Source organism: Cervus elaphus, chromosome 21, assembly GCF_910594005.1.
Source record: "Cervus elaphus chromosome 21, mCerEla1.1, whole genome shotgun sequence".
Lineage (NCBI taxonomy): Eukaryota > Metazoa > Chordata > Mammalia > Artiodactyla > Cervidae > Cervus > Cervus elaphus.
Window position 1 is genome coordinate 32,610,470 of NC_057835.1, and position 27,232 is coordinate 32,637,701.

The 27,232-nt window shown below is 44.1% G+C and overlaps 1 protein-coding gene across 4 annotated transcripts in view; it reads right to left on the reverse strand.

Moving 5' to 3' along the window:
• The window catches only part of LOC122678934 (cytochrome P450 7B1), a 735,200-nt gene that overhangs the window by 441,501 nt on the left and 266,467 nt on the right, over positions 1–27,232 (reverse strand). Inside the window, exon 7 of one of the 4 annotated variants that reach the window (XM_043879093.1) lies at positions 1,979–2,024. The exons of the other annotated variants lie outside the window; for them this stretch is intronic. Within the exon in view, the coding sequence (XP_043735028.1) occupies positions 2,003–2,024 (22 nt within the window). The 3' untranslated portion in view covers positions 1,979–2,002. Of the gene's footprint in view, positions 1–1,978; positions 2,025–27,232 lie in introns of those variants that run through there. 4 annotated transcript variants of the gene reach the window in all.

The following is a 27,232-nucleotide window of genomic DNA, read 5'->3' on the forward strand; positions in this document are numbered from 1 at the left end:
AAAATATATCATAAAACATTACATAGCATAATAGCATATTTACACAAGTGACATATTTTTTATGAAAAATAGCTATATGGTGTGATGAATTTGGCATTGTTTCTCTATTTCTGCAAATGTTTTTCGTGTCTGGCTTTATAGAAGACAGCTGGATCCTCCTATCTGATTTTGCATGTCAATCTGTTGTGATGTTGTTTGGGTTGAAGTCTAGGAAGAAAATCCAGTCTCATACAGAGGTGTAGTTCGAAAAAGAAGGTGTTTTTTAATAACATTTTCAGGTGATTTGAATATTCTTTGAAACTACAACAAAATTCATTGAAAGGCCATTTCTTAAAGGTTAACTGCACTGTAAGATCAAAATCCACTTTAACACCATGCTTTGGTCACTGTGAAAGTATTGTTTCACTGAGTTACAGATTTTAATTATGCAATATCAAAAACTCATATTTGTTAAGATCACTGCCTATTGGGCTTCCCAGTTAGCACCAGTGGTAAAGAACTCGCCTGCAAATGTAGGAGACATAAGAGATGTGGGTTCAATCCCTGGGTCAGGAAGATCCCACTGGAGGAGGGCATGGCAATCCTCTGGAGAATCCCATGGACAAAGGAGTCTGGAGGGCTACAGTTCATAAAGTCTCAAAAAGTCGGACACAACTGAAGTGACTTAGCACACATCTCATCAGAAAATTCTTTAAGTAATAGGAAACTGTCATACCCACAGTGGTGAATTTGTTTTCAAAAATTCTAATTTTCATTTGAATTCAAATCTTACCACTGGCAATCAATCCTGTGAGTTGCTTTTCTTCAAGTCATAGGTTTTACTTTGTCCAGTTTTTTAAGAAACTCTCTGCCAAATATCCCAGTCTGTATAACCGTTGCTTGTCAGTTATTTTTTAAAGTAAAAATGGTGTTCCGTGCATTCAGAAGTCTAGATTTAATGAAATGAATACTGTTTACTGCCTCTTTAAGGGCATTTTAAGTGAAACTGACATTTTCTGTTTTTTTTTTTTTTTTTTTTTTTACTATTAGTGTGTGGTGTTGAATAACAAAATGGCAAATGAAAAGCACAGCTAGCTGCCACTCTCTTGATTTCCAGAGCTCTTCCCACTACTGTTTTTGCACCATTAGTGCAAATGTCCACCCAATAAAAAAGGTCCCATAATATCCCGGCATTATTATGACAGTTGTTTTGGCCTCAGGGAACCCCCAGAATCTCAGGGACCTCCAGAGATGCACAAAGCTTGCTTTTGGAACCGCGGAAGGGGAGTTGCTGTGTGCCACAGACCATCAGCATCCTTGAAAAGGATTTCAAGAGTCCATTAAATTAGATGCATTTAAACGGGGTCAAAATCATGGTCTAACACGATAGTAACTACTCAGCCCATCCTGGCAGTGCCTCTTCATCAGTTCTGGCCCATTTTGCTGTATCCCAAGCCTATCAGAAGCCCTGCTTATTATCTGATGCCCATAGTGTCCCACAAGTGGGACCCAAAACACAAAATGAAGACAATCAGGAAAGAGAAACAGAAGGTCTTTTGTCATATGAAACACACAGTTTCACTGTCGATGGGTTCAAGAACCATCAGCAGGTGGTCAAGTTCTTCTTGAACAGCTCAGCCACGTTTCAGATGTCTTCAGAGAAACTATACCCAAGGGACTTTAGACACATCCAGGTGTGAGCTCCAATCCATTGCCATGGTCCAGGCTGAAATTCAGGCAGCAGGAAGGAAAATGATGCCAGGGGAAAGCGTGCTAGCCGTTCAGGCGCTTCTGACTCTTTGCAATCCATGGACTGTAGCCCACCAGGCTCCTCTGTCAATGGAATTCTCCAGGCAAGAAAACCGGAGTGGTTTCCCACTCCCTTTCCCAGGGGCTCTTCCCAGCCCAGAGATCAAACCTGGGTCTCCCACATTGCAGGCAGATTCTTTACCATTTGAGCCACCGGGGAAGCCCCGATTCCAGCAGAGGATAAAGTCAGAGGCCAGACTTGAATTTACTCCTTCTAATGCTTTCCTTGGAGTATTCTGTGCATTAGAGAAGAAAGGTCATTCTTTTTAGCAAGGATGGAAAGAGAAGAAAATATCTGATGGAGATTCAAATGAAAAATACCCAAGGATTGTAGCTGACCAGTGCCTGAACTGATTTTCAAGACTGCGTAGGTCATACGCTTGGGAGAGCCATCTGCTGTGTGCCCTAGTTTCCCTTCTGACTCATCTCTTACTGGACCATGACTGAACTGAAAGCTTCGTCACTAAGGCAAATGTTAATAATATTCAGACCTGTCATTTGAATAGTGCTCCACGGTTTACAAATATTATCCTAGCATTTGTTAACCACCTAAACTTGGGCATATGTGTCTTTGTTAGTTCCTTTAGTAATAGTAATATTTAAAGGTATTGAGAATTTACTAGGTTAGGGTTTGTGCTAGGTATTCTTTGTGTGTGTGTTATTCAATTGTGTCCGACTCTTTGCGACACCATGGGCTATAGCCCCCAGGCTCCTCTGTCCATGGAATTCTCCAGGCAAGAATACTGGCGTGGGTAGCCATTCCCTTCTGCAAGGGATCTTCCCCACCCAGGGGTCGAACCCACATCTCCTGCATTGGCCGGCAGTTACTTGCCACTGAGCCACCCGGGAAGCCCATAGGATGGTTAATCAATGGCAGCTCTTATGGCCATTGCTTTGCTGCAGATATACTGCAGCTGCCTTGTATGCGCTGGTTCTTAACGTATAAGTTAAGGTCCTTTGGCTGAAAGAACAAAATAAAATCTGCCTCACATACACTAAATGGGCTTCCTTTGTGGCTCAGCTGGTAAAGAATCCGCCTGCAATGAGAGAGACCAGGGTTCAGTCCCTGGGTTGGGAAGATCCCCTGGAGAAGGGAAAGGCTACCCACTCCAGTATTCTGGCCTAGAGAATTCCATGGACTGAATAGTCCATGGGGTCACATAGAGTTGGACACAAGTGAGCAACTATCACTTTTGCATTAATGGAGATTTTTTTCAAAGTATATAGAGCCCTTAAAAACCTGACAAAAAACTGGAGAGTTAGACACAACAAATGAGAAGTAACAAGTAGACTTGTGGGTCCAAGAGGTAGGAGAGGTTTTAACTGCCATGTGAAGACTCTTCACTATTTTCAATCTTGTAGTCACCTGTTCAAGATCCAAATTCTAGCTTGAATCACAGAGTAGATCTCCCAGGGGAAAAGTAACTAGTTAAAACACCAACAAATACCTAATGCTTCTAATAAGACACGTCTATTTAAACATTTAAATAAAATAATTTAGGTTATAATTGGCATTTACTGGTGTGGGGAATGGATTGAAACTGCATTTTTAAGTCCCATTTGCCATACACGTTTGTTGTGGATTTCATGAGCTCAAAGAATTTGAGGCATGTAAATACTACAAAGTGGCCACTAGATGGCAGTCATAAGGGTTAGGCATCATTTAAAAAGAAGTGAACCGCTAAATCTCAAATTTTTCAGCACTTAAATATTCTATTTAACTAGCTTTGTGTAATAGTTTTGTGAATCTTGAAATTATTCTCCCAAGGGTTTCTATTTGAGAAAACTTATATTCAGAGAAATTCACTGACTTGTCCTGTGTCCAGAGTTTAAAAATGGATTTTGTCTATGTTCGGTGCTCTTTCTGCTAAATGTACTGAGTTCTTTATACTGAAAAGGTTTCAAGGACTCTAAAGTTTCCAAGCTTAGAAATGTGGTACTGTACCATAAGTCGCTCAGTCATATCTGACTTTTTGCAACTCTATGGACTGTAGCCCGCCAGGCTCCTCTGTCCATGGCATTTCCCAGGCAAGAATACTGGAGTGGGTTGCCATTTCCTCCTCCAGGGGATCTTCCCCATCCAGGGACTGAATCTGCATCTCCTGCACTGGCAGGCAGATTCTTTACCACTAGCATCACCTGAGAGATCTCTAAAATTGTCTAATGACTTGACTCAAGAGAATTGACTTAGTGAGAGCTAGTGATGTATATATGAACCTTGCAAAGATCCAGCAGAATGAACCTTTTTCATCCTCTCCCCAGCTCCGTCATTTTTGATCTTCAAGGTAGAGTTAGTAACCATCTATGTTGTATTTTTTCATTAGTGACAAAAAAAGACTTCAACTCACAACTGGATTGTTTAAGTATTGGTAAATATTGAGCGTTAAGATTTTTTTTCTTTTAAGAAATATGTCCTTTCAATCTATACTTCTTAGTTACATGATCTATATCTTTTGGTCCTTGGTAGTAGAATATTGGGCTTCCCTGGTAGCTCAGACGGTAAAGAATCTGCCTGCAATCCAGGAGACTCAGGTTTGATACTTGGATCAGTAAGATCCCCTGGAGAAGGAAATGGCTACCCGCTCCAATATTCTTGGAGAATTCCATGGACGGCAGAATTTTATATTAACCATTAAGAAATTTTTTTGTACAAAGGGAATTTTAAAGTAATTTTTCAAATTCTGATAAGAGGATCGAGAATCTTTCTCTGAAAAATTCCTCATTTTCCATGTTAGGAAACAGTATCCCAGAAAGTTTACCTAAGTTACCCAAGGTCACACAGTGGATTCATAACCAAGGTTGGACTGAACACTGATTCCTGCCCAGAAGAAGGTACTTTTAACAAAAGCTATGATATTTCCTTCTTATATACGTACAGACTTCTTACATACTTCCTTCATACATACTTCCTATGACACTCCCTTAAGAAACTTCACTAGTAAAATAATACCTGTAGGATTGAACCAAAAAGTCTTCAGTAAAGCTTGGTCTACTGAACACAGGTATACAATCTGGCTAAAGGATTCTCATCCTAAGGATCACAGTGACAAACACACCAGAGCCCGCCTGTGTCAGAATATCGCATTTGGCTTTGCACTTCACCCCTTCTGGCCATAGACTTCCCTGGTGGCTCAGACGGTAAAGTGTCTGCCCACAATGTTGGAGACCTGGGTTCCATCCCTGGGTCGGGAAGGTCCCCTGGAGAAGGAAATGGCAACCCACTCCAGTACTCTTGCCTGGAAAATCCCATGGACGGGCGAGCCCGGTAGGCTACAGTCCATGGGGTCACAAAGAGTGGGACATGACTGAGAGAATTCACTTTCACTTTCTTCTGGCCAAAGGACCCAAGTACTAGATGCTATGCTCCCAAAGAGCAAAATAGGTAGTATATTATGTAAGAAAGCCCTTTCACTTATGTAAGAGAGCCCAGATAAATAAACAGAACATCTATGCTGCCAAATAGGAGCTAAAATCCACAACAACCACAGAAGATCTATGGTTACTTCAAGAGGGATGGGCAACATTGTCACTATTCATTATGGCAATAGGCCTGAGCTAATGACCAACCTAGAGGACACAGTTCACAGTGATGAAGAACACGCCCTCCTGCTGTTCTCTCCACCCCCTCCACTCCTGTCCAGCACACACAAACCCCAAGAATTACAACCTATTCACCTTGGTTGATTTTTTTCAGTTCAATAAAACTTTTCAACATTCCCGAGAGTCACTCTCCTGTGTGTACAGGTTCAGCATTGAAGGCATTCTTTCCAAGCTCATAGTTCTGCCCCTTTAACCTTTAATGAAATATAACACTCAGCTAATCATCTGGACGATGTTTGTTCTTCTGTAATAAACAGACAACGTGATGGAGTAGAAAGTGTTCATCAGCTCGTCTCTCACCTAGATGTGACAACTACCTTGATGCCTAATCAGTAGAAAGCTTTTCATTTGATTTGGCTTCTTTCATGTGTGTGTATATTAAGTCCTCTAACTTTCCTGAGGTTCATTGTGCTTATGTATTAATATAAAAATTTTTTGGGTAAATGATATCTGCCCCACATAGTATTGGTAGGGATGATCTGTTTGCAAGTAACAGAAACCATCTTGAGCTATACTAACCAAAAATTAGGTGTTTATTAAGGAAACAGGGATGCATTTCAACCCAGGAAATAAGCAATACCTCAGGCAAGGCTAAAACCATAAATTGAGATTCAAAAGTCTTTAATCATTCTTCATCTCTTGCCTCTGTACCTTCTTCAATCTTCTCTACCTCTGGGCAGGCCAGGTTTCTCGGCCTCTATGTCTGTACAGTAGAACACAGGGCAGAAGAATGGCTAAAAGGTGACTAGTTATGTGGTTGAAGGCATGTTACAAAGTTCCCCAAGAATTGTTTTCAGCACGGGAGAATGGGTCTCTTCATAGTTGTGTCTCTCCTTGGGCTTCCCAGGTGGCTCAGTGATAAAGAATCCATCTGCCAATGCAGGAGACACAGATTAGATCCCTGGGTCAGGAGGATCTGCTGGAAATGGCAACCCACTCCAGTATTCTTGCCTGGACAATCCCATGGACAGAGGAGCCTATGGTGTGCTATAGTCTATGGGGTCACAAAAGAGTTGGACATGACTTGGCAACTAAATAACTCTCCTTTAAAGATTAAATAAACCAATGTATATTAAGAACTTAGAGGAGCCCTAACAGTAAGCATTGAATAAATACAACTCATTACTACAGGTCCACAAGCTCAATCCTAAAGGAAATCAACTCTGAATATTCATGGGAAGGACTGATGCTGAGGCTGAAGCTGGAGTTCCCAAACTTTGGTCATCTAATGCAAAGAGCCGACTGATTGGAAAAGACCTGATGCTGGGGAAGATTAAAGGCAGGAGAAGCGGGCAACAGAGTATGCGATGGTTGGATGGCATCACAGACTTGATGGACGTGAGTTTGAGCAGACTCCAGGAGATGGGGAAGGACAGGGAAGCCTGGCGTGCTGCAGTCCATGGGGTCGCAAAGAGCTGGGCGTGACTGAGCGACTGGACAACAACAAAACACAAGCTCTTACCCTCGATTTTCTGTCTCCAAAGCTCTGAAAGTCAAAAGCTTTTCTAAGTTTTTAGCAAAATTATTTAGTGTCAAAACATAACCTGATTTGAATTGATACAGTCAACGTCTTGATTTCAGTTAATGAGGATATGTATGTCTTTTGCTACAGAAATAGGAGTGTGTTTGGTTATGGTGTGTTGCTCAGAACCCACTGTGGGTGCTAAGTCACTTCAGTCACTTTGTGACTCTATGAGCCATAGCCTCTGCCAGGCTCCTCTGTCCGTAGGATTTCCAAGGCAAGAATACTGGAATGGGTTGCCATTTCCTCATCCATGGGATCTTCCCACCCCAGGGATTGAATCTGCATCTTTTTGTCTCCTGCATTGGCAGGCAGGTTCTCACAATACACTGAGGATACTAGAAAATATATGATAAAGGCACCTAATTTTCTAAAATTAAAAAATTCTGAATTCTGAAACAGATCTGGTCCCAAGGGTTTTGGCTAAGTGACTGGGGGCTTGTTTTACTAACACTAAAAAAAATGTAATTATGGCCTAAACCTTAGGTAATACTCTAAGATATTAGTTTATATTTGAACCTTGTTAGAATAGCAAACTTTCTCACTGAATCATCTTATTTATCTACCAACCACAACCACAACAGAACCACAACAAAGCAATGCAGCTATAGCCCGGTATTAGTCAACATGGGCTGTGATAACAAAATACCATAGACTGAGTGACTCAACCAACAGAAATTTATTTTCGAATAGTTCTGGAAGCTAGACATCTGAGATCTTGCTGCCAGCACATTCGGATTCAGTGAAGACTTCCTGGTTTATAGAGAAAGTTCTGTGTACTCAGATGATCTCTCTGTGTCCATGTGGTAAGGACAGAGAAATCTCTCTGATGTCTCTTCTTATAAGGCACTAATCCCATCATGAGGGCCCTTCCCTCATGACCTCACCTCACCCAAATTATCTCTCAAAGACCCCAGCTCCAAATACGATCACATGGTGGGTTGGGGCTTCAACATGTGAAATTAGAGGGGACACTGCAGATAGTGACTGTGGCCATGAAATTAAAAGATGCTTGCTCCTTGGAAGAAAAGCTAGGACCAACCTAGACAGCATATTAAAATGTGGAGACATTACTTTGCTGACAAAGGTCTGTTTAGTCAAAGCTATGGTTTTTCCAGTAGTCACGTACTGGACGTGAGAGTTGGACCATAAAGAAGGCTGAGCACTGAAGAATTGATGCTTTCAAATCGTGGTGCTGGAGAAGACTCTTGAGAGTTCCTTGGACAGCAAGGAGATCAAACCAGTCAATCCTAAAAGGAAATCAACCCTGAATGTTCACTGGAAGGACTGAGGCTGAAGCTGAAGCTCCAATACTTAGGTCACCTGATGTGAAGGCCAACTCACCGGAAAAGACTTTGATACTGGCAAAGATTGATGGTAGGAGGAGAAGGGGGTGACAGAGGGTAAGATGGTTAGATGATATCTGACTCACTGGACATGAGTTTGAGCAAATTCCAGGAGATAGTGAAGGACAGGGAAGCCCGGCATGCTACTAGTCCATGGAGTTGAAAAGAGTCAGACACAACCGGGCAAGCGAACAACAACAAACATTCAGTCCAGAACAGCCGGTTAACCATATAACTCAAAGACAAGGCAGAGGATACTAATCTATGCGCTGATTCATTCACTGACTTTTCAACAAGCTTTTCCTTTAAGCACCCTCTGTGTCCACACAGCTGTTATACAGACTTGAGGGAGGCAGATACAGTCACTGCTACCATATTCTAGTGACACCACTCTGCTTCCTTTCCCCCCAAGTCACCAGCAAGCACATAGAGGAAGGCGGTCGCAAAGCATAAGTGTCACCATGTGGCTTCCCCCAGGGACCTCCCTCCTGACATGTGGACAGTGGGCTCTCAACTTGTCGTGTGCCTGCTCCAGCAACGACATGTGGAGTGACCGGACCACGTTGCACACGCCTGCCGTCTGACTCGGGGCCCTGGAATTCTGGTCTCCAGGGCCAGCTCTCTGACGAAGGGAAGCACGCAGAAGGCACCGTGGATTGATTGTCTGTTGACCGCAATGTGCCCTTAGCCTCCCCAGGGCACTGTCTCAAAGCCTGGACTACACAGCCAACTCCATTTGACAAGCGAGGCATCTTACAAAGCAGTGACCTCGGCCCCACTAACGTGCTTGCCTCGAGGTGTGGAGTGTCCCCGCATGCACCCTGTGGTCTGCCGGGGTTTAGCACACTCAAGGCAGCAGACACAGCAGAGACCTGTCCTAAGTAAACACAGCTCCCGAGGGCTCACAGTGGACTCGGACAACCCTTTTTCCTTTATCAGACATTACTTTTTTTATCTAGAAAGTGAGGCATTTGGCTCAGAAGACAATGATGTCAAACTCTGCAATAGCAGCAGCATCACCTGTACCCAAGAAAGTTTACATGGGAGCCTCACATGCTTCGTGCTCTGGTAATAATTATTACCTGTTGTCCCCCAAACACTGGCATGTCTTGTACTTTTGCACATGCTATTTTCTTTGTAAGGAGTGTCCCCAGATAACATTCTGCAAACCTAACTCAACAATCATCTGCTGTGCAAAGCCTTTCCTGACAACCCCTCTCCCCAACTTCTTCCTACAAAGTGTCAGTGACTCGTTTGATCGTTAATTCATACAGAGATTTAAATTAAACTTCACCCATGTTGCATCAAGTACTGTGCTAGAACACAGCTGAACAGTAGCCTCGCTTTACAATCTTTAAAGCTCAGCATTTCCAGGTGGCTCAGTGATAAAAAAAAATTCACCTGCCAATGCAGGAGATGCAGGCTTGATCCCTGGGTCAGGAAGATCCCCTGGAGAAGGAAATGGAACCTGCTCCACTATTCTTCTCTGGAGAATCCCATGGACAGAGGAGCCTGCTGGGCTACAGACCATGAGCTTGCAAAGAGTCAGACATGATTGAGCATGCACGCAAACACACAATGACCTATAAAGAAGATGACCAGCTCTGTTTGAGTGGGCCCTTGAGGTTATGGAGAGCTTTGCCAAACATATTAAAGATAGGGCTGGGGAGGAAGGAGGAAGTGGATTCCCAGCCAGGAGAATAGGGCGTGCTAAGACATATCTTTGCAACAACATTGGTGGAGCTGATGGAGGATCATTTTAATCAAGTGTACGGAAGAATGTGTATGTATGTGGGACAGGAACTGGAAGAAGGTGGACTGTTAAGTCAGATCTTAAAGGGTCTTGGGTGACAATCAAGGTGGTTTGGACTTGGTCCTGTAGGCAAGGGAAGATCTCGAGGGTTTTTAAGCAGTGAAGTGACATCCATAAATCTGCCTTTTAGAAATATCACTCCAGGGGCAGTAAGGTGAATGTGCTGAAAGAATTGGAGGCAGGCAAGAGAAAGGGGAGGGGACAGTTAGAAGCAGCCCTGGAAAAACATAATCAGGATGTTTACTCATGGTGGTAGCAGTGGGGAAGGCAGGAAGGCAGAGGGAATTAGGAGGGCGAGACATCAGGGTGGAGTAGTCAGGAGGAGGAGGGAGTAGCGAGGAAGGGAAAGGAGCCCAGAACAATCCCCAGGTTTCTGACTTCAAGAATCTCCACACCCCCTAGATGCCTCAATTTCTATTATTTTACTTCAGGTTCAATTATTTTTATAGGACATTTATTGAGTGCCTTCTCTGAGCCAAAATCTATGTTGATGCTGTGGATAGAAAGATGAGTTAGACAGACTGTTTTCCCTAGTTAAGGAGACAGACACATATGCAGACAATTTCAACACAATGTAATAACTGTTATCATAAAGATCCGCACAAGAATCAGTTTCTCATGTAATTATTCCTGTTTACTCTCTGCTGTTTTTCCTTTTCATCTTTCAGTCCTCAGGATCATGGCTACGACCTCTCACATCACAGGGATTAATTAAGCATTGAGTTCAGTTGGCTCCTTTGACCAGGTCTGTTATGATCAAAACTGGTTCACCAGGAGTCCTACAGGGCTCATATCTACCATAGAATGAATAGTATATCTTAACCACAAGACTGCAAGTGTTCTTGACCTGACATAGTTCATGAGTCTGTAAAAATGTCCAATGAAACACAACAAAGAAGGCAGGGGCAGACCCAACTTGACTTGGGAAACCCTCTCTGCTTTTAGAATATTGATTTCAGGATATGGTTGGTCCTCTGTGTCTACGGATGCAGAACCTACTGATATGGATGTTGGCTATACTATGCCATTTTTATACAAGGGACTCGAGCATCCCAGAATTTTTGTATCCAGTCCCCAGTGGATGGAAGTAAGTTTCCAGACTCTTGTCAGAGATCAAGTTCCACTCTTCTTCTACTCTCATCCCCCAAAACACATGGTAGATCTCAATTGAATGGAAACATTGATCAAATCTTCATGCAGTTTACTCTTCCCTCTCTAGCCCAAATTAATGGAGTCTGATGTTGCTCTGTAAATGTGTTCCTCATTATTAGCTTCATAATATGTACTTAGTTCTAATAATTTCTACAGATCTTTATTTGAGATGAAAAAAATTCATTCTACATATACTCTTTCCTGCCCCAATCAAGTGTCATCTAGTTTTAGTTATTGTAAAAACTTGGGTTTCTGCTTGGGTTATTCCCAAACCAAGCTGTCCAAACTTTGACCTAATGTTTATGTGCCAGACTCTAGTTTATGCAAGCCACAGAAATACAAGGCATTTCAAGACTTCATCAGTCAAGTTGAAACAGAATTCGGTGGTTCATTCTCACCATTGACTATTAGACTCAATAAATAGAGTGTGTTCTTAAGTCCTCAGTGGAGCCAGCTTTGAAAACAGGCAAATGTGCAAACAAAAAGTTAAGTCGTTATTCCAGTTACTAAAGCTACATAACTCATTGTTGAAAATGTGGTTGTTTAAAGGAACCATTTGTTTTTTACGCTCACAGATTCTGCAGGTCAGGAATTAGGAGAGGGAGCCTGGAGATAGTTTGGGGAGCAGGAGGGAAGATTTAGGGTGACCTGATACCTGGAGACTGAGATTATCTGAAGGCAAGTTCACTCGTGTCTGGTGCTGAACTCCGATGACGCTGAAAACCAAGACGGCTGACCAGAGCGCCTCCCTGACCTCACCACATAGCCTGACGTCCATATAGCATGGTGGCCTTGGGGTCAGAGGCCATCCTACGTGGATGTGGCGGAACAAACAAGGCAGAAGGGGTGTGGCCTCTTAGGACCTTGCCTGGGAAGCCACATACTGTCTCTTCCACTGCAATCTGTTGTTTGAAATAGTCAAAACCCTGCCTAGACTCAAGAGCAGGAGAATTAGATTTCACATCTTGATAAGAAGACGCAAGGTCATACTTAAGAAGAGCACGTTGACAGAAGAAAACTTTGTGCAAACCCTTTGTGTAAATCGCAACCCGGAGTTACTACAATTCAACATAACTGAAATAAAACTGTCTTTTCTCCAACACTGCAATTTTTTAATGCTAAAAGTTACAATGTTCAAATTTGCAGAATTCTTATGCAGCTGAAGGCACTGGGCTTCTAGAGAGGACAGTGTGTTTTCTAATTATCTTGGGGAAAAGTGGTATTCTAATGTTAAAATAATAGTTCTGGTTATCTTCAAAAGCCCCTCTGGGATAGAAATCAAGGACGGAACATGTGTACTTTCAGAATGTGGTCGAGCACCAGCCTCAAGAAGCCTGATCTACTGCAGCACTACTGTAAAAAGCCTTATTTTAAAAAATATACCCCGATGTGGTTTACTGCTTTAGTCACTTGGTGTTTCTGTTTGTTTCATATCCATTCCGATATGCTGCCTCACGGAAACAGAGTGCACGCCACCCGAGGAAGGACACAACGGAGGAGCTGTCCCTACAGGAAGCTAGAAGCCGATCGAGCAAGACAGAGGAGTTAAAAGCCAGAGGAAGGAGAGGACAGTGGTTGGTCAGCCGCAGGCAGTCCCCAGCCTTGGTGGGAAGATGCGTCCTTAGAAATAAACAAGGGTTTGGGGAAGTCCAGAGAAGAGAGGCTTTTTCTTACACCACAGAAGCCCAGGAAATCCCAAGCCTCCTGGAGGATTCCTAAATTCAGAGAAAGATGGAGGCACATGGGAGGTAAAGTTGAGAATGACCCCAGGGCAGCATCCACTCAGGAGAGCCCACAAGACACTCGCAGCCTCATTAACACTCACCATTCACAGACCTGGTATTTCCAGGACCGTGATGGGGGATGCTAAGATGCTAAGAGAACCCATGCACTGAGAAAGACCTGGGATGGAACTTGGACCATAGATAATAGGAACGGCAGGCTCCATCCGCAACTGGATCTGATGTCCAGAGCGGTGATCACTCAGTAATCCAACAAAGGTTGCCCCGTGAGCACAGTGTATCCTTGCAGAGACACTGCGAGCAGGCATCAGACAGAACAAAATGAGATTTGGCTAGGACTTCACAGCCACCTCCTCCCATCCCCACTCCAAAATCATCCACCTCCTGGAGAGAAAGGAGGAGAAGGGCTGGGAATGGGGGCAGGGAATCCAGAACTGACTCTGCCTAAGTTCTATCATGGTCTGCATGCTAGTGTCCCCCCTTAAATTCACCTGTTGAAGCCTAACACCTAGGAAGATGGTTTAGGAGGTGGGACCTTGAGAGGTGACTAGGGCATGAGGGCAGAGACCTCATGACCGGTGGAATTCGCACCCTTATAAGATTGGCCTGAGAAAGCGCCCTACTCCCTCCAGTATGTGAGAGCACAGAGAAGCCCAAAGAGGGCTCTCATGCGTGCTAGTGCCTGGATCCTGGACACCCAGAGGAGAGAACTGCGAGCCATAAATTTATGTCATTTAGAAAGTACCCAGGCTGCGGTGTTTTGTTATAGCAGACCACGCAAAGCAGGATAACTTCCCTGAAAAGATATTCATCTAGAACAGACTGAGTTTATCTTAACGACAATGTTTATACTAACAGGTGATGAAATCGTTTGAAAGGACACATGTAATGTCTTTATTTCTCCACTGAGTAGGAGCTAGGGTGGGGCAGGAGAAGAGAAGCAAGAACAGGATGACATCAGTTTGTTTGGGTGTTTTGGCCGTGACATGCAGCATATGGAATTTTCGTTCCTGGACCAGGGATTGAACTCGTGCCCCCTGCAGTGGAAACACCGAGTCTTCACCACTGGACTACCTGGGAAGTCCCAAGATCAGTTTTAAAGCAGAGAGCCTCCTGGTTCTGTATGCTGGATTGTAGTGGATTCTTGTGATCATGCTACAAGCAGTGCGTTTTAACCCTTTCCCTCCTAGACGGCGAGATCACTGAGGACAGGACCCTCCCTTGTGCATCTTTCTACTTCCGGTCCTGGTAAAAGGAGACGCTGTGTAATTTCGTGTGTGTGTGTGTGTGTGTGTGTGTGTGTGTGTATACACACACGTGCACGCATTCTCAGTCACTTCAGTTGTGTCCGACTCTTTGCGACCCTATGGACAGTAGCCCTCTAAGCTCCTCTGTCCATGGTATTTCCCAGGCAAGAACACTGGAGTGGGTTGCCATTTCCTTCTCCAGGGGATCTTCCAGACCCAGGGATCAAACCCGTGTCTCTGAAGTCTCCTGCATTGGCAGATGAGTTCTTTACCACTAGCACCACCTGGGAAGCCCCCTATAAATTCCTACTGAAAGTAATAAATGACCCATAAATATATGAATCTACCGAGAGGCGCTCAGTTGCAGGTTGCTCACGGTTTGTATAACTAATGGATAAATAGGTCAGGTTTAGCTACATAGCAAAAGTTCCAAAGTTTGAAACTCATTTCCCAGTCCTCTTCCAGCCTTGCTATGAGTCTTCACCTTGAGTTATGCAATAGTTACATAACAGAGATCCCCAGCAGAGCCCTGCACTTGAAGCCGCTTCTGTTTTGTTCAAATGAAACCCAGATTTCAGGTACATAATGATGGCCCCCTAGAGCTATTATCAGTGTATATTGTGGCTTTGGTGTTGATAATGAGCATGTTCAAGTACATTTCATTCCCCTCCCTGTTTTAATCTCAACAGCACCCTGGTTACAAAGCAGTGGAGCCTGGTCTTATCTCTTCCCCTTCTGTCTGCTTTGGTTCTTTGCAGCAGATTCTTGGGTCAAGGGTCAGGTTCCATTCCTGGCTCTCACCTGGAACAAACTCTTCTTTGCTTTTCCTGTCCCCAATTGTGCTTTTAAAAAAGACAGGCTTTGGGACGACTCCATGTTCTGTCCTAGAAAATTTCTTTTCACTCAAGTCTGTAAAAGGAATGTTCCAAACGTGATAACTATATTCCTTTTGGTCACACCCCACCCAGCCATATGTTGTTGTTTTTTCAGCACACTTAGATTTTTTTGTAGGATGGCAATATGTTGTTTTTTGGGGTTGCTGCTTGTTTTGGAGTGCTTTTATTTTATTTTATTTTTTTTAGTCCTGTGGTCGTGAGAAACACGCCATATTTCCAGGGTCAGCCCCCTTGACCAGACTCCACATTTCATGGGGGTTGGCTGGTGTCTAAGAAATGTGAAGGCTGGGGAAAGTACTTCTTTTTCTTCTCCTGGTAGATCTCCAGATATGGAGAAAGAAGGCAGAAAGGAAAGCAACCATCATTTTTATTCCTGAAAGTAAAAATGGTCTCCAGCTCCGCCCACTCCCAAGACACCGATGAAGTATTTCTGTGTTTTTGTTATGTGTCTGAGTTCATGTTCATACACTCACATGTCTGTATTTGTAGAGACAAGTTTTCTTATCTTTCTCATTCCACTTTTTTTTTTCTGTGCTATTTCTATGCTTAAGCTTGCTCTTAAGTAAGGCTTATGTTTTTCTCCTCTGTGCCTCTTACCTCTAGCTACCTGGAGAAAGCATAATAGTAGCACCATTTATTGAAACGTTATCTCTGCTTGATCTCCAAATCTCACAAGCCCTGTGAGAAAGGAGGGCTGAGAGATCAGTAATTTGTCCAGCCACAGCGCCGCCAAGTGGCATAACGGGGGAAACACGGGTCTCGCTGACTCGGGGTGTGGTGTTTTATTTTACCTCCCGGACAGTCTCTGTCTGTGACCCTTGCCTATAGCTCTGCCCAGTAAACTAAGTATCTCATCCAGCAGCAGCTCATGATAAAGCCTGTCCATATCTCCATCCACATGTGACCTCTCTCCTTTGAATCTTGGGGCAGGAGCACATGCGTGCTCAGATGTCCGACTCTGCAACCCTACGGACTGTAGCCCACCAGGCTCCTCTGTCCATAGAATTTTCCAGGCAAGAATACTGGAGTAGCTTGCCATTTCCTTCTCCAGGAATCTTCCAGACCTAAGGATTGAACCCACATCTCTTGCATCTCCTGCACTGGCAGGCAGATTCTTCACCACTGAGCCCCTGGGAAGCCCCCAGTGTCATGGGAAGCAGGAATGTCCTCCATTTATAATCAGACCCCACTTGGGACGTTCACACTGGATGAGGGAAGTCTTGCATCCTGTCAGAAATAAAGGGTGTTAGGAACATCAAGTCTTCAACCACTGCATGTCCCCTGACACTGCACCCGGAGGGGACTCAGGATGGAGGAGAGCAGGATACCAGCCTTAGATAGTTAAGGTGTACATCCAAGGAACAATTTCAATGAGCCCAGACTCCTGCATCTTCCCATACAGAGAAAGTGTTAACTTCATTAACTTGAGATGTCTGGTTTTCTTTCTTTTTTAAAAATTATTTTATTTTTTTAATTATTTATTTATTTTACTTGGTTTTCTTTAATTAACAGCACTTTTTTGATAGTCTGACTTTTTATTTTTTTGCACAAGCTCCTATATATCCTGGCTCCTCCCTTACCTCTTCAGAGCCGTCCCTCAGAGCTGTCCGAGAGGCTGCCTCCAGACTTAAGTCTTCAGCAAGTCCCTCGAATAAAACATGATCCTCAACTTTTAAGCTGTGAATTTTTTTTTCCAGCCTTGATTGAAATCATTTATGGAGCTGTCTTAACTTCCACAGTTACACTGATAAACATTTTAAATTCAGGGACTTTGGTCTTACTCCTGGCTTTATCCTACTAACAGTGCAATTTTGTGGGTTCTGGAGTCAGATAACCTGAATTTGAATCCAGAGCACTTTGCTTTTACGTTCTCCTTATATACGAATATGTAACGAGACCAATCTATACTGGTGGCCCAGTGGCTAAGACTCTGCGCTCCCAATGCAGGGGACCTGAGTTCAATCCCTGGTCGATACGGCATGCCACAGTTAAAGATCCCAAGTGCCACAATTGAGACCAGGTGCATCCAAATAAATTAATAAACATTAAAAATTTTTCTTACATTTATAAGGAAACCTAACTGCCTATAGATTGGGAGTTAGACATTAGTCCCTTTAGTTGGTTCATCTTTTAGGAAATTCAATTGATTCTCCAGGACTTTCATTTCTAGAACCGAGCATCTTTATCAATGTGCTGCCTCTCCGACATATTTATTCCCCAATGTGAATCTGGGAGCAACACAGTGCACCTGGGTGTCCTGACACATGACTTGTTACTGTCTAGACTGAAACTCGATGTGGGTAGACTTCATTCTGGCTGGGATACTCAAGAGAGAGAAGAAATACTTTTTGCTGGAAACTGCTAGTTCCAAACTTTAGCTTATCCACTATTATCCTGAGCATCTCCTGCCTGCCAAGACCTATATAAATAATTATTCCAAAGATCTAATCAACCATTAATCAAAAATGATAATGATTGTTATAGCAATTATGTTTTTGTCTTCTCTATGCATGTTCTAAGTAGCCTTTTGTGAACTACTTTAGTCCTAACAACAAATCTATGAAGAGGGCACTACTATTATCCCCCACTTTGCAGATGCGAAAACTGAGTCTTTGGAACTTTAAACAATTTGCAGAAGTCTGAAGGATAATCTTGAAACAGAACAGGAATTTGAACACAGGTAGTCTGCCATGTCTGCCATGCAATACTGATCCTTTTTAGTATTTATGGTCAAGTTGGAGTCTTATAACAAGTCTTGGAGGCGGGTGAAATTAGTAGTATTTTGAGAGGAGGAAAAGGCTGGGAAAGGTTAAGGGCTTGTCCAAATTCACTTGCCTTGGAAGTAAAAATGCAGGGCTTTGAGCTCAGGCCATGTGACTAGATAGACTCCAGTCTGGGGCCCTTTGTTCTCTTGGATTCTCCTTCATGGAGTAAAATAGAAGAACAGGAGGGTGGAAGGAAGGACTCATTTCTTTATTCCTCAATCGTGTGGTCAAGGAGTTACTGACTCTTTCCAGACCCTTATTAGAAGCAGCAGAAAAACTCATTTATTTTCATTTTGGTTTCACTGACAGCCTTAGATGTCTGTGTAAGATTTTGAACTTCACAGACATACTGATACACACACACACACACACCTCTGTTGTTGTTCAGAGTTGTCGTTCAGTCGCTAAGTTGTGTCCGACTCTTTACGACCACATGGACTGCAGAATGCCAGGCTTCCCTGTCCTTCACCATCTCCCAGAGTTTGCTTGAAAAAACACACCTCTGACGAAGACTTACTTTTTGGTTTACCATATCCATACTCCATGTCTTAAAAATAAATCCCATTTTCCTCTCTCTGAGGAAGCTGTGAGTCCAGGGTCCCTACACTATACTCACCATCTCAACTGGGTGTGGCAGTGGCCCCGTGGCTCCAGGGACCAACTTCCTACTTACATCAGAAGATCTCGGGCAGTTAGTCTGTGAGTGTCTACTTTGCTGATACATTTAATTTTCCCTTGTACATAAAAGAGGGAGAGAGGGAACTCCTCAAATCATCCTTTACTTTGCATTCAGAGATGCTATTTTGATACTTCCAGGTTGCCATCGATGCTCTGGTTTGCAGGCAGCTGGAGCAGGGGCCGGGGAGCTGCACTTGACTGACCATCTCCTGCATCGGAAGCAAAGCCCTGGCCCTGAGCAGCACACGTCCTGTCACATAGACACTTCAAAGCCCACAGCTGGCCTTTATCTTGGCTCCAGGACAATCCCAGACTTCTATTCTCCCATTCTTTTGTTCATGATGTTCCCATGGATAAAACTGCCTTTTCCTCCCCATTTTCAATTTTACCTTTTGTGGTCTCACTCATCTTTCGGAGATCAGTAGAATACAGAGTTATATGCAGAAAAATAAAGCAGAAAAGTGAAATGGATTCGGGGGAGGTGGGGGAGACTGTTCAATTTTAATTAGAGTGGTGGGTCAAACTGGGAAGGGGATGTGGAAGGAAAAGCCAGGAGGAAGCCGGGGAGCTGGCGGTAAGGATGTGTGCCGTGTGCTAAGGGGCTTCAGTCCTGTCCAACTCTTCACGACCCTCTGGATTGTAGCCGTCCAGGCCCCTCTGTCCATGGGATTCTCCAGACAAGAATACTGGAGTGGGTTGCCATTTCCTTCTCCAGGGGATTTTCCCGATCCAGGGATAAAACCCAGGTCTCTTCTGTCTCCTGCTTTGGCAGGCAGCTTCTTCACCACTAGTGCCACCTCGGCCCAGATGTTCCAAGGGAACCCAGGAAGCAGCAGCAGGCCAGGAGGGTGATTGGAGCTGAGGAGGAGATGAGGGGGCTGCAGGAGGTGAGGGAGCAGTGGGTGTGCCAAGAGGCGGGGCCAGACCCTGCGGACTAGGAATCTGACTAAGAGTCTGGCCAAGAATTTGACTTCCTCTCTGAGTGAGATGGGAGTTACTTTCATAATATTGATAGAGGGTTAGTTATTCTGTAGTTAACACATTTGCTAGTAACCAGCATTGAGTCCCCTCTTCGTTATGATTTCAGAAGCATTCATTTGTGACTATATTTAAGATCTCTGTCCATTGGTCCCTTGTCAATGAGCAGACTAGTGTCCTTTGAGCCAAAAATGTGGGTACCAGTCTTATCTGCATTATTACTGTCTGGGTGTCCTGGGGTAAGTCACTTATTTTACAATTGCTCCATTTCATCATCTGCAAAATGTAGGTAATGATATCTCTAATTTATTTAATGGGGCACTCAGGAAGAATGATATAATGCACATGAAAATGCTTTAAAATACAAAGTACTGTAAGAATATCATATTATTGGGCTGACCAAAAAGTTTGTTCGGGTTTTTCTATATGATGCTATGAAGAACCCAAACAAACTTTTCTGGCCAACCCAGTGCTCTTACTCAGGGGCAGAAAGGTCTCCAGAGAAATGAAAATGCTATCCACAATTGTCAAGAATGCAGATGCACTTGGTTTATCAGCTGGCATAGATATTCACCTAGGTGGGTCCTTAAGGAATATCACAATTCCAGAATACAGGCCATGTTCAGAAGCATGACACAGGAGGCAGAATAATTTCCAAGGGCTTCTGTAAAAATGACCACTCTCGGTGGGGGTGGGGGCTAGGGTTTCAAAGAACTGAATCGGACTCCCTCACAGGCCTGAAGACCAGAAATCCAAAGCCAAGGTGTCGGCAGAGTCAAGCTATATTCAAAAGCTCAAGGGGAGAACCCTCCCTTGCCTCTCATCTTGAGTTCCTTGATTTAATTACACCTGCAAAGACATTCCACGTAGCAGCCTAGATAGAAGGGGAGTTTGGGGGAGAGTTTGGGGGAGAGTGGCTGAGTCACTCTGCTGTATACACCTGAAGCTATCACAGCATTGTTAATCGGCTATACCCCAATACAAAATAAAAAGTTAAAAAAACAAATCGGATAAAAAATTAAAGCAATAACAAACCTGTCTCGCCTATCTTGGGTTTCCCATGTGGCGCTAGTGGTAAAGAATCTGCCTGCCAATGCAAGAGACATAAGAGACCTGGGTTTGATCCCTGAGTCGGGAAGATCCCCTGGAGGAGGGCATGGTAACCCACTCCAGTACTCTTGCCTGAAGAATTCCATGGACAGAGGAGCAGGCAACAGTCCATGGGGTTGCAAAGAGTCAGACACGACTGAAGCAACTTTGTATGCATACATACACACTCACATATCCTAGCCAAAAATAAAAAAGACTTTTTTTCCCTAAATAAGGCCATATACATAATTTCTGGGGATTAGAATGTGAACAAATCATTTGGTGGTCCACCATTCAACTGGCAGGAAAAGACAGTTTGAGGACAATCATTATTGATGATAGGAAAACTACACAAAATAACAGGGCTCAAATTGGCATTTGGCTATAGCACTTTCAGAATTAAAGAGTCAATTCTAAACTGATCTTCCTTCTAGGAGCTTCAAGCTCTGTCTCCTGAAAGGAAAAACGTTTACTAAGCTACTGTATCTTATCAAACCTGCTGGTTTAGAGTATCTGTTGAGATAAATGTCTCCTTACCCAAAACAGTAGAATGGTGTATGGTAGGACTTGAAAGGACGATTGAAATGATCTAAGTCAACTTTATTCTTTAAAACCCTAGTGATATTGTCAAAGTCACACAGAAGTAATGAGCCAGACCCTGGAATCTAGATTCTAGACCTGGTGCACATGACTTCTTCATGACCTGTTAGCAATTCTTCCTTCTGTCCTCGCCCCTTCCTCCTCAGGGTGGAGAAGGCTGGATTCATAGCCTAACCCTCTACAAAGGAATAGTCCCCTCAACCATCCTCTAATGCTTAACTCTTTTATATACTTGATATAGATAAGGAGGATGAAAAGTTGGGTAACCAGTTTTCCCTACCTCTTGGTGAATTTCATTTATGTTCTACATCTCCTTTGGGATGCAGTTTCTGTTTCCTTTGGTCCCCGCTAAGATTTCCATTTTCACATCCTGTTACATGTGCTATCACAGATGTATATAAAGAATGTTATGGAAACTCACCAGAGGCAAACCTAACTCAGCCCATACTGGCTTCAGGGGAAGCTATGGGTGGCCAGGAATTTAGTAGCTAAGTGAAGTCCTGAATGCTGAGGAGCAGTTCTTCACGTGCACATGGACACTGGTGGAGGCTGCCGGGAGGCAGAGGAGAGAGAGGCGTGCATGCTTAGTCAGTCAGTCGTGTCCAACTCTTTGCAACCCCAAGGACTGTAGCCCACCAGGCTCCTCTGTCCATGGGATTCACAGGCAAGAATACTGGAGTGGGTTGCCATTTCCCCCTCCAGGGGATCTTCCAGACCCAGGGGTCGAATCCCCATCTCCTGTGTCCCCTGCACTGCAGGCAGATTCCTTACCTGCTGAGCCTTCAGGGAAGACCCTGAGGGGACAAAGGAGAGGATGGCATTTCAGGCAGATGGAGAGACATTTGCAAAGACCTGGGCTGAGAGAGGACACCATGCCTTTTTGGAACTGGCGTTGAAGTTTGGTACAGCCAAAATGTGGAGAGGTACAGTTATATGTGGGCCTGAAATGGGTAAAAGAAGAAGAAATTGTGGTGAAAGGTGAGGTAAGAGGGGGAGGCAGTGGATCACCCTAAGGGACCATGCATGTCAGGCTAAGAAATTTGAGTTTATCCTACAGGCAATGGGAAGCTATTTTTGGTTAGGATCAGACTTATATTCTGGTAAAAATGTCTCTGGCATATGTAATCAGGGGATTAGAGAAGAAAAAATGATGAAAAGAGAAAAGCTGTCTAATGGTTTAATTATGGAAACAGCAACAATGAATTGATGTCAGACACAGTACTGAGTGCTTTTTTAAAGTTTTTTTCTTTTCTTTTTTTTTATGTGGGCCATTTAAAAAGTTTTTAAGGAATTTGTTACAATACTGGTTCTGTTTTATGTTTTGGTTTCCTGTGGTGAGGCGTGTGGCATCTCAGTTCCCTTTCCAGGGATTGAACCCACACCCCCTGCATTGGAAGGCAAAGTCTAACCCCTGGACTGCAGGGAAGTCCCTGTATGAAGCGCTTTGATTATCTTGTATAATCCTCACAAGAATCTTGCAAGATAAGGACTAATACTACTACCGTCTTACACGTGAGAAGACAGAGGCACAGATGGTTACGATCCTGTGACTGTTGTGTGGAAAATGGATGAGAGGGTTGGCAAAGTGGATGTAAGCGGAACAGTTAGGAGGATTTTTCAAAAATCCAGGCAAGTGATACTGGCAACTCAGATCAGGGTAGGAATGTGAAGATGAAGAGCAGTGAACAGGCCTGAGAGATCTGAGAAGTGAAGCCAATAGGATTTGCTGATGGACCACATTTTGGGAAATGAAAGAATCGAGGATTATTCCTAGGACATTGGTTTAAACAGACAGAATTCGGTGCATTCTGAGGTCGTAAATAGTTGTGCAGAACCAAATGGGAACTTGGCTTTAGAAACTGAATTCTGTAAAGAGCCTAAACTTGGTTTTATTGACACATGCTATTTATTCTGTGCTTTACAAAACAGTCCCATTCTTTTCCGTCCATTTTCTGCTTTGTGTTTAATTGCTTGCGTGTGCGCTCACTTGTGTTCAATTCTTTGCAACCCCATGGACTATAGCCCCCCAGTCTCATCTGTCCATGGGCTTCTCCAGGTAAGTATACTGGAGTGGGTTGCCATTTCCTCCTCCAGGGGATCTTTCTGAGCCAGAGATAGAACCCACATCTCTTTCATCTCCTGCATTGACAGGCAGGTTCTTTCCCACTAGCACCACCTGGGAAGCCTTTTGTGTTTAACAGAGGCACGGTTAACTCACTCCTTGTGGCGGAGGTGGTGGGGCATCGCACAGAACTAGAAATGCATGTCTGAGGGCTAAGCCTTACTGAGAAGTATGGAAATGGAAAAATGTGTTTCTTCCTCATTTTGTTCTTGCATTGTGTCTCTCTCATTGTGAATATGTGTCTCTCACTCTGACTCCAACCCGCAATGCTATGAGGTAAACCAATGATGAGTAACACAGTGATGAGAACAGTAGGAGAAACAAACTTCCACTGATGCTGACGGAGACTCGGAAGACAACCGGGACTCCCAAGGGTCTGGAGGACCCCAGAGAACTTCCTCTCTGTAGGTAGAATGGGGTTTTTGAGGGCATGCTTTGGAGCCTGGCGGACTATAATCCACGGGCTCACGAAGAGTCAGACATGACTGGGCGACTTTCACTATCACTGTTTTCTTTTTGACTTTAAAGATGTTGGTTGGGCTCTTCGTCTGTGCCAGATCCTGAGCGAGCTGCCCCTCTCAGGCATCAAGTCCACTGTTAGCCAAGCTCAGTGGGCTGGTGACAGTCGGAGCCTGGCAATTAAAAACACTCAGCCAAGTGTGGCTATCTCCAGCCGCTCCTCACATCCCCAGATTCACTCCTGTCTCCAGCCACCCCTCGGTTCACTGCTGTCATGGAGTGGACTCATCATCATTATTTAAAGGGAAATAAGTATAGGTGAAGGAATAAAGTGGCCTTTTGCTTTTCTCTCCCTAGACAGGTGAAAAAGGACCCTGGCTAAGGATTTAATTGAGTCCTTTTGAGGGGTAACCTTGAAGCTACACATTTGAGTCATGCATGAGTGCTCAGTTGCTAAGTCATGTCCAACTCTTTGCGACCCCATGGACTGACTGTAGCCCACCAGGCTCCTCTATTCATGGGGTTTTCCAGGCAAAGATACTGAAATGGGTTGCCATTTCCAGGGGATCTGCCCATCCCAGGGGTCGAATCAGAGTCTCCTGCATTGGCAAGCAGGTTCTTTACCACTGCGCCTCCAGGTAACCCATATTTGGGTCATTGCAAAGCAAAGGAAGTGGATATGAAGAAGTTCAATTATGCGACCCTTGAACTTAACCTGAGTTCTGGATACTGACATCAACCACCTACTTTATACATCCACTAGCTTATGAACATTACTTTGCCAACAAAGATCCATATAGGCAAAGCTATGGTTTTTCCAGTAGTCAGGTATGGATGTGAGAGTTGGCCCATAAAGACTGAGAACTGAAGAATTGATGCTTTTGAACTGTGGTGTTGGAGAAGACTCTTGTGAGTCCCCTGGACTGCAAGGAGATCAAACCAGTCAATCCTAAAGGAAATCAACCCTGAATATTCACTGGAAGGACTGATGCTAAAGCTGAAACTCCAATACTTTGGCCACCTGATGTAAAGAACTGACTCATTTGAAAAGATCCTGATGCTGGGAGAGATTGAAGGCAGGAGAAGGGGACGACAGAGGATGAGATGGTTGGATGGCATCACCGACTCAACGGACATGAGTTTGAGCAAGCTCCAGGACATAGTGAAGAGCAGGGAAGCCTGGCATGCTGTAGTCCACAGGGTCCCAAAGAGTCGAACATGACTGAGTTACTGAATAACAAAGCTTATGAAAAGTCATCTCAAACTTAACAACCTAAACAGAACTCTGGAATTTTTCCCAGTCCCACTGCTGTGTCAGTGGGACCACAGTTTACACGAATAATTGTGTTCAGGATTCCCAGACAATGACTAGCAGCAAAAAAGATGGTGATACAAGGCCAGATAGGAAGTGATGAAGAGGAATCCACGCTTGTGAGAACAGGCACCAAGAAGCCCATGCAAGAAGGACAAGGCTGCAGTTCCAGGATCCTGCTGTGTGTTGAAGGATGTATAATATTGGTCATGGAGGGAGGGGGCAGCAGATCCTTGGCTACACTGGGCCCTCCCACTCAAGCTGGACCTCTCAGTCTCATCTTCCCTTCTCACACCTTCCTTGGGTTTGCAAATATTTACTTAAATGTATCTTCAGCAGGAATGGGCTTCCCTGGTGGCTCAGACGGTAAAAAATCTGCCTGCAATGCAGGAGAGCCAGGTTCGATCCCTGGGTTGGGAAGATCCCCTGGAGAAAGGGAATGGCTACCCACTCTAGTATTCTTGCTTGGAGAATTCTATGGACAGAGATGCCTGAAGGGTTACAGTCCATGGGGTCACAAAAAGTCAGACACGACTAAAGCAACTAACATATGACATAACTTAATCAGCAGACTAGCTACATAATCCGTGGGACCCATGACAAAATGAACATGGGAGCGTGCTCAGTCGCTCCATTCATGTCCGACTCTTTGTGACCCCATGGACTGTAGACTCCCAGGCTCTTCTATCCATGGGGTTCTCCGGGCAAGAATACTGGAGTGGGTTGCCATGCCCTCCTGCAGGGGATCTTCCCCACCCTGGGATCGAACCCATGTCTCCTGTGTCTCCTGTATTGCAGGGAGATTCTTTACCACTGAACCACCAGTGAACCCCAAACATGGGAGGCATCCCATTTAAAAATCATTAAGAACTTCAAGATGGTGATAGCAAATGTTAATCCAAGTTCAGGACCCTTCTAAGCAGGGGGCCTGGGTCATGCACCCGTGAAGCCCACCCTTCTCTGCGTTCAGAGCCCCAGCAATGCACAGCCAAATGCCATCACCCTCCCTTCTCATGTCAGCTGCTTCTCTGAGACCCCTTCACCATCTGTTTCTTAGAGTTGTGACCATCTTAGTGATGTAAAAATTTCATTTATATTGAGCTTTTTATTGTCTTGAAGTCTGAGAATGGATTTAGATACATTTTAAGTAGTTAGATTCCTGCTGATATGAAACACGCAAAGTTGGTTTCAGCCACACAAGAAGGCAAGTCCATGGACCTTTTGCTTGACCTGGTCTCAGGATAACCCATAGTGGTCTGGATGCAGGTCGCTTCTCAAATTGACATGAAGGCACAGGGCTTGTTCCAAGAGCCCTTTCTTTCCTCCTTGATTTACGGTCACTTAACAAGACTATGCTCATTGACTAAGTCCCTGGGTGGAGATAAACGGAATTCCAATCACAGTCTTAAAGGGCCAGAGAAAACAATTCCTCAGAAATATTCACACACTAATATCCTCCTTGGCTTCCCAGGTAGCTCAGTAGTAAAGAATCCATGTGCCAGAGCAGGAGACAGGAGTTCAGTCCCTGGATTGGGAAAATCCCCTGGAGAAGGGAAGGGCAACCCACTTCAGTATTCTTGCCTGGGAAATCCCATCGACAGAGGAGCCTGGTGGGCTACAGGCAGTGGGGCCCCAAAGAGTTGGGCACGAGTTAGTGACTAATTAACAACAATGTCCTCCTTTAAAATGCTCTGCTTTAGAATTCAGAGACTATCTGAGACCTTTATCATAGAATGTTTCAGAAGATGGAAAAGACTCATGGATAAACATATACTTTCTCTCTCTCTACCATTCAAAGCCTCTTGAGATAGTGGCTCTTGTAATCTCATTCACAGATTAAAGAAATCAATCTACTTAAAGACATAACTGTTTTACCACATGCAACACTTTGGGAGAGAAGAGTTCCCTTCGACTTTGCACTTTTTGACAAGTAACACACATCCCAGGCTTTCCTTTAGTTGCAGCAAGGCCACTCTGTCACTGGATGTGAGGTCATTTCCCCCCTTGTCTCTCTCCTCCTTATGTAGGTTCTAATCTACCCCTGGGCATTAAGGCAACATGACATAAGAATATATTTTCTAAATTTGCATAAAATGAGAGCTTCACAGATGGGCAGCACATGG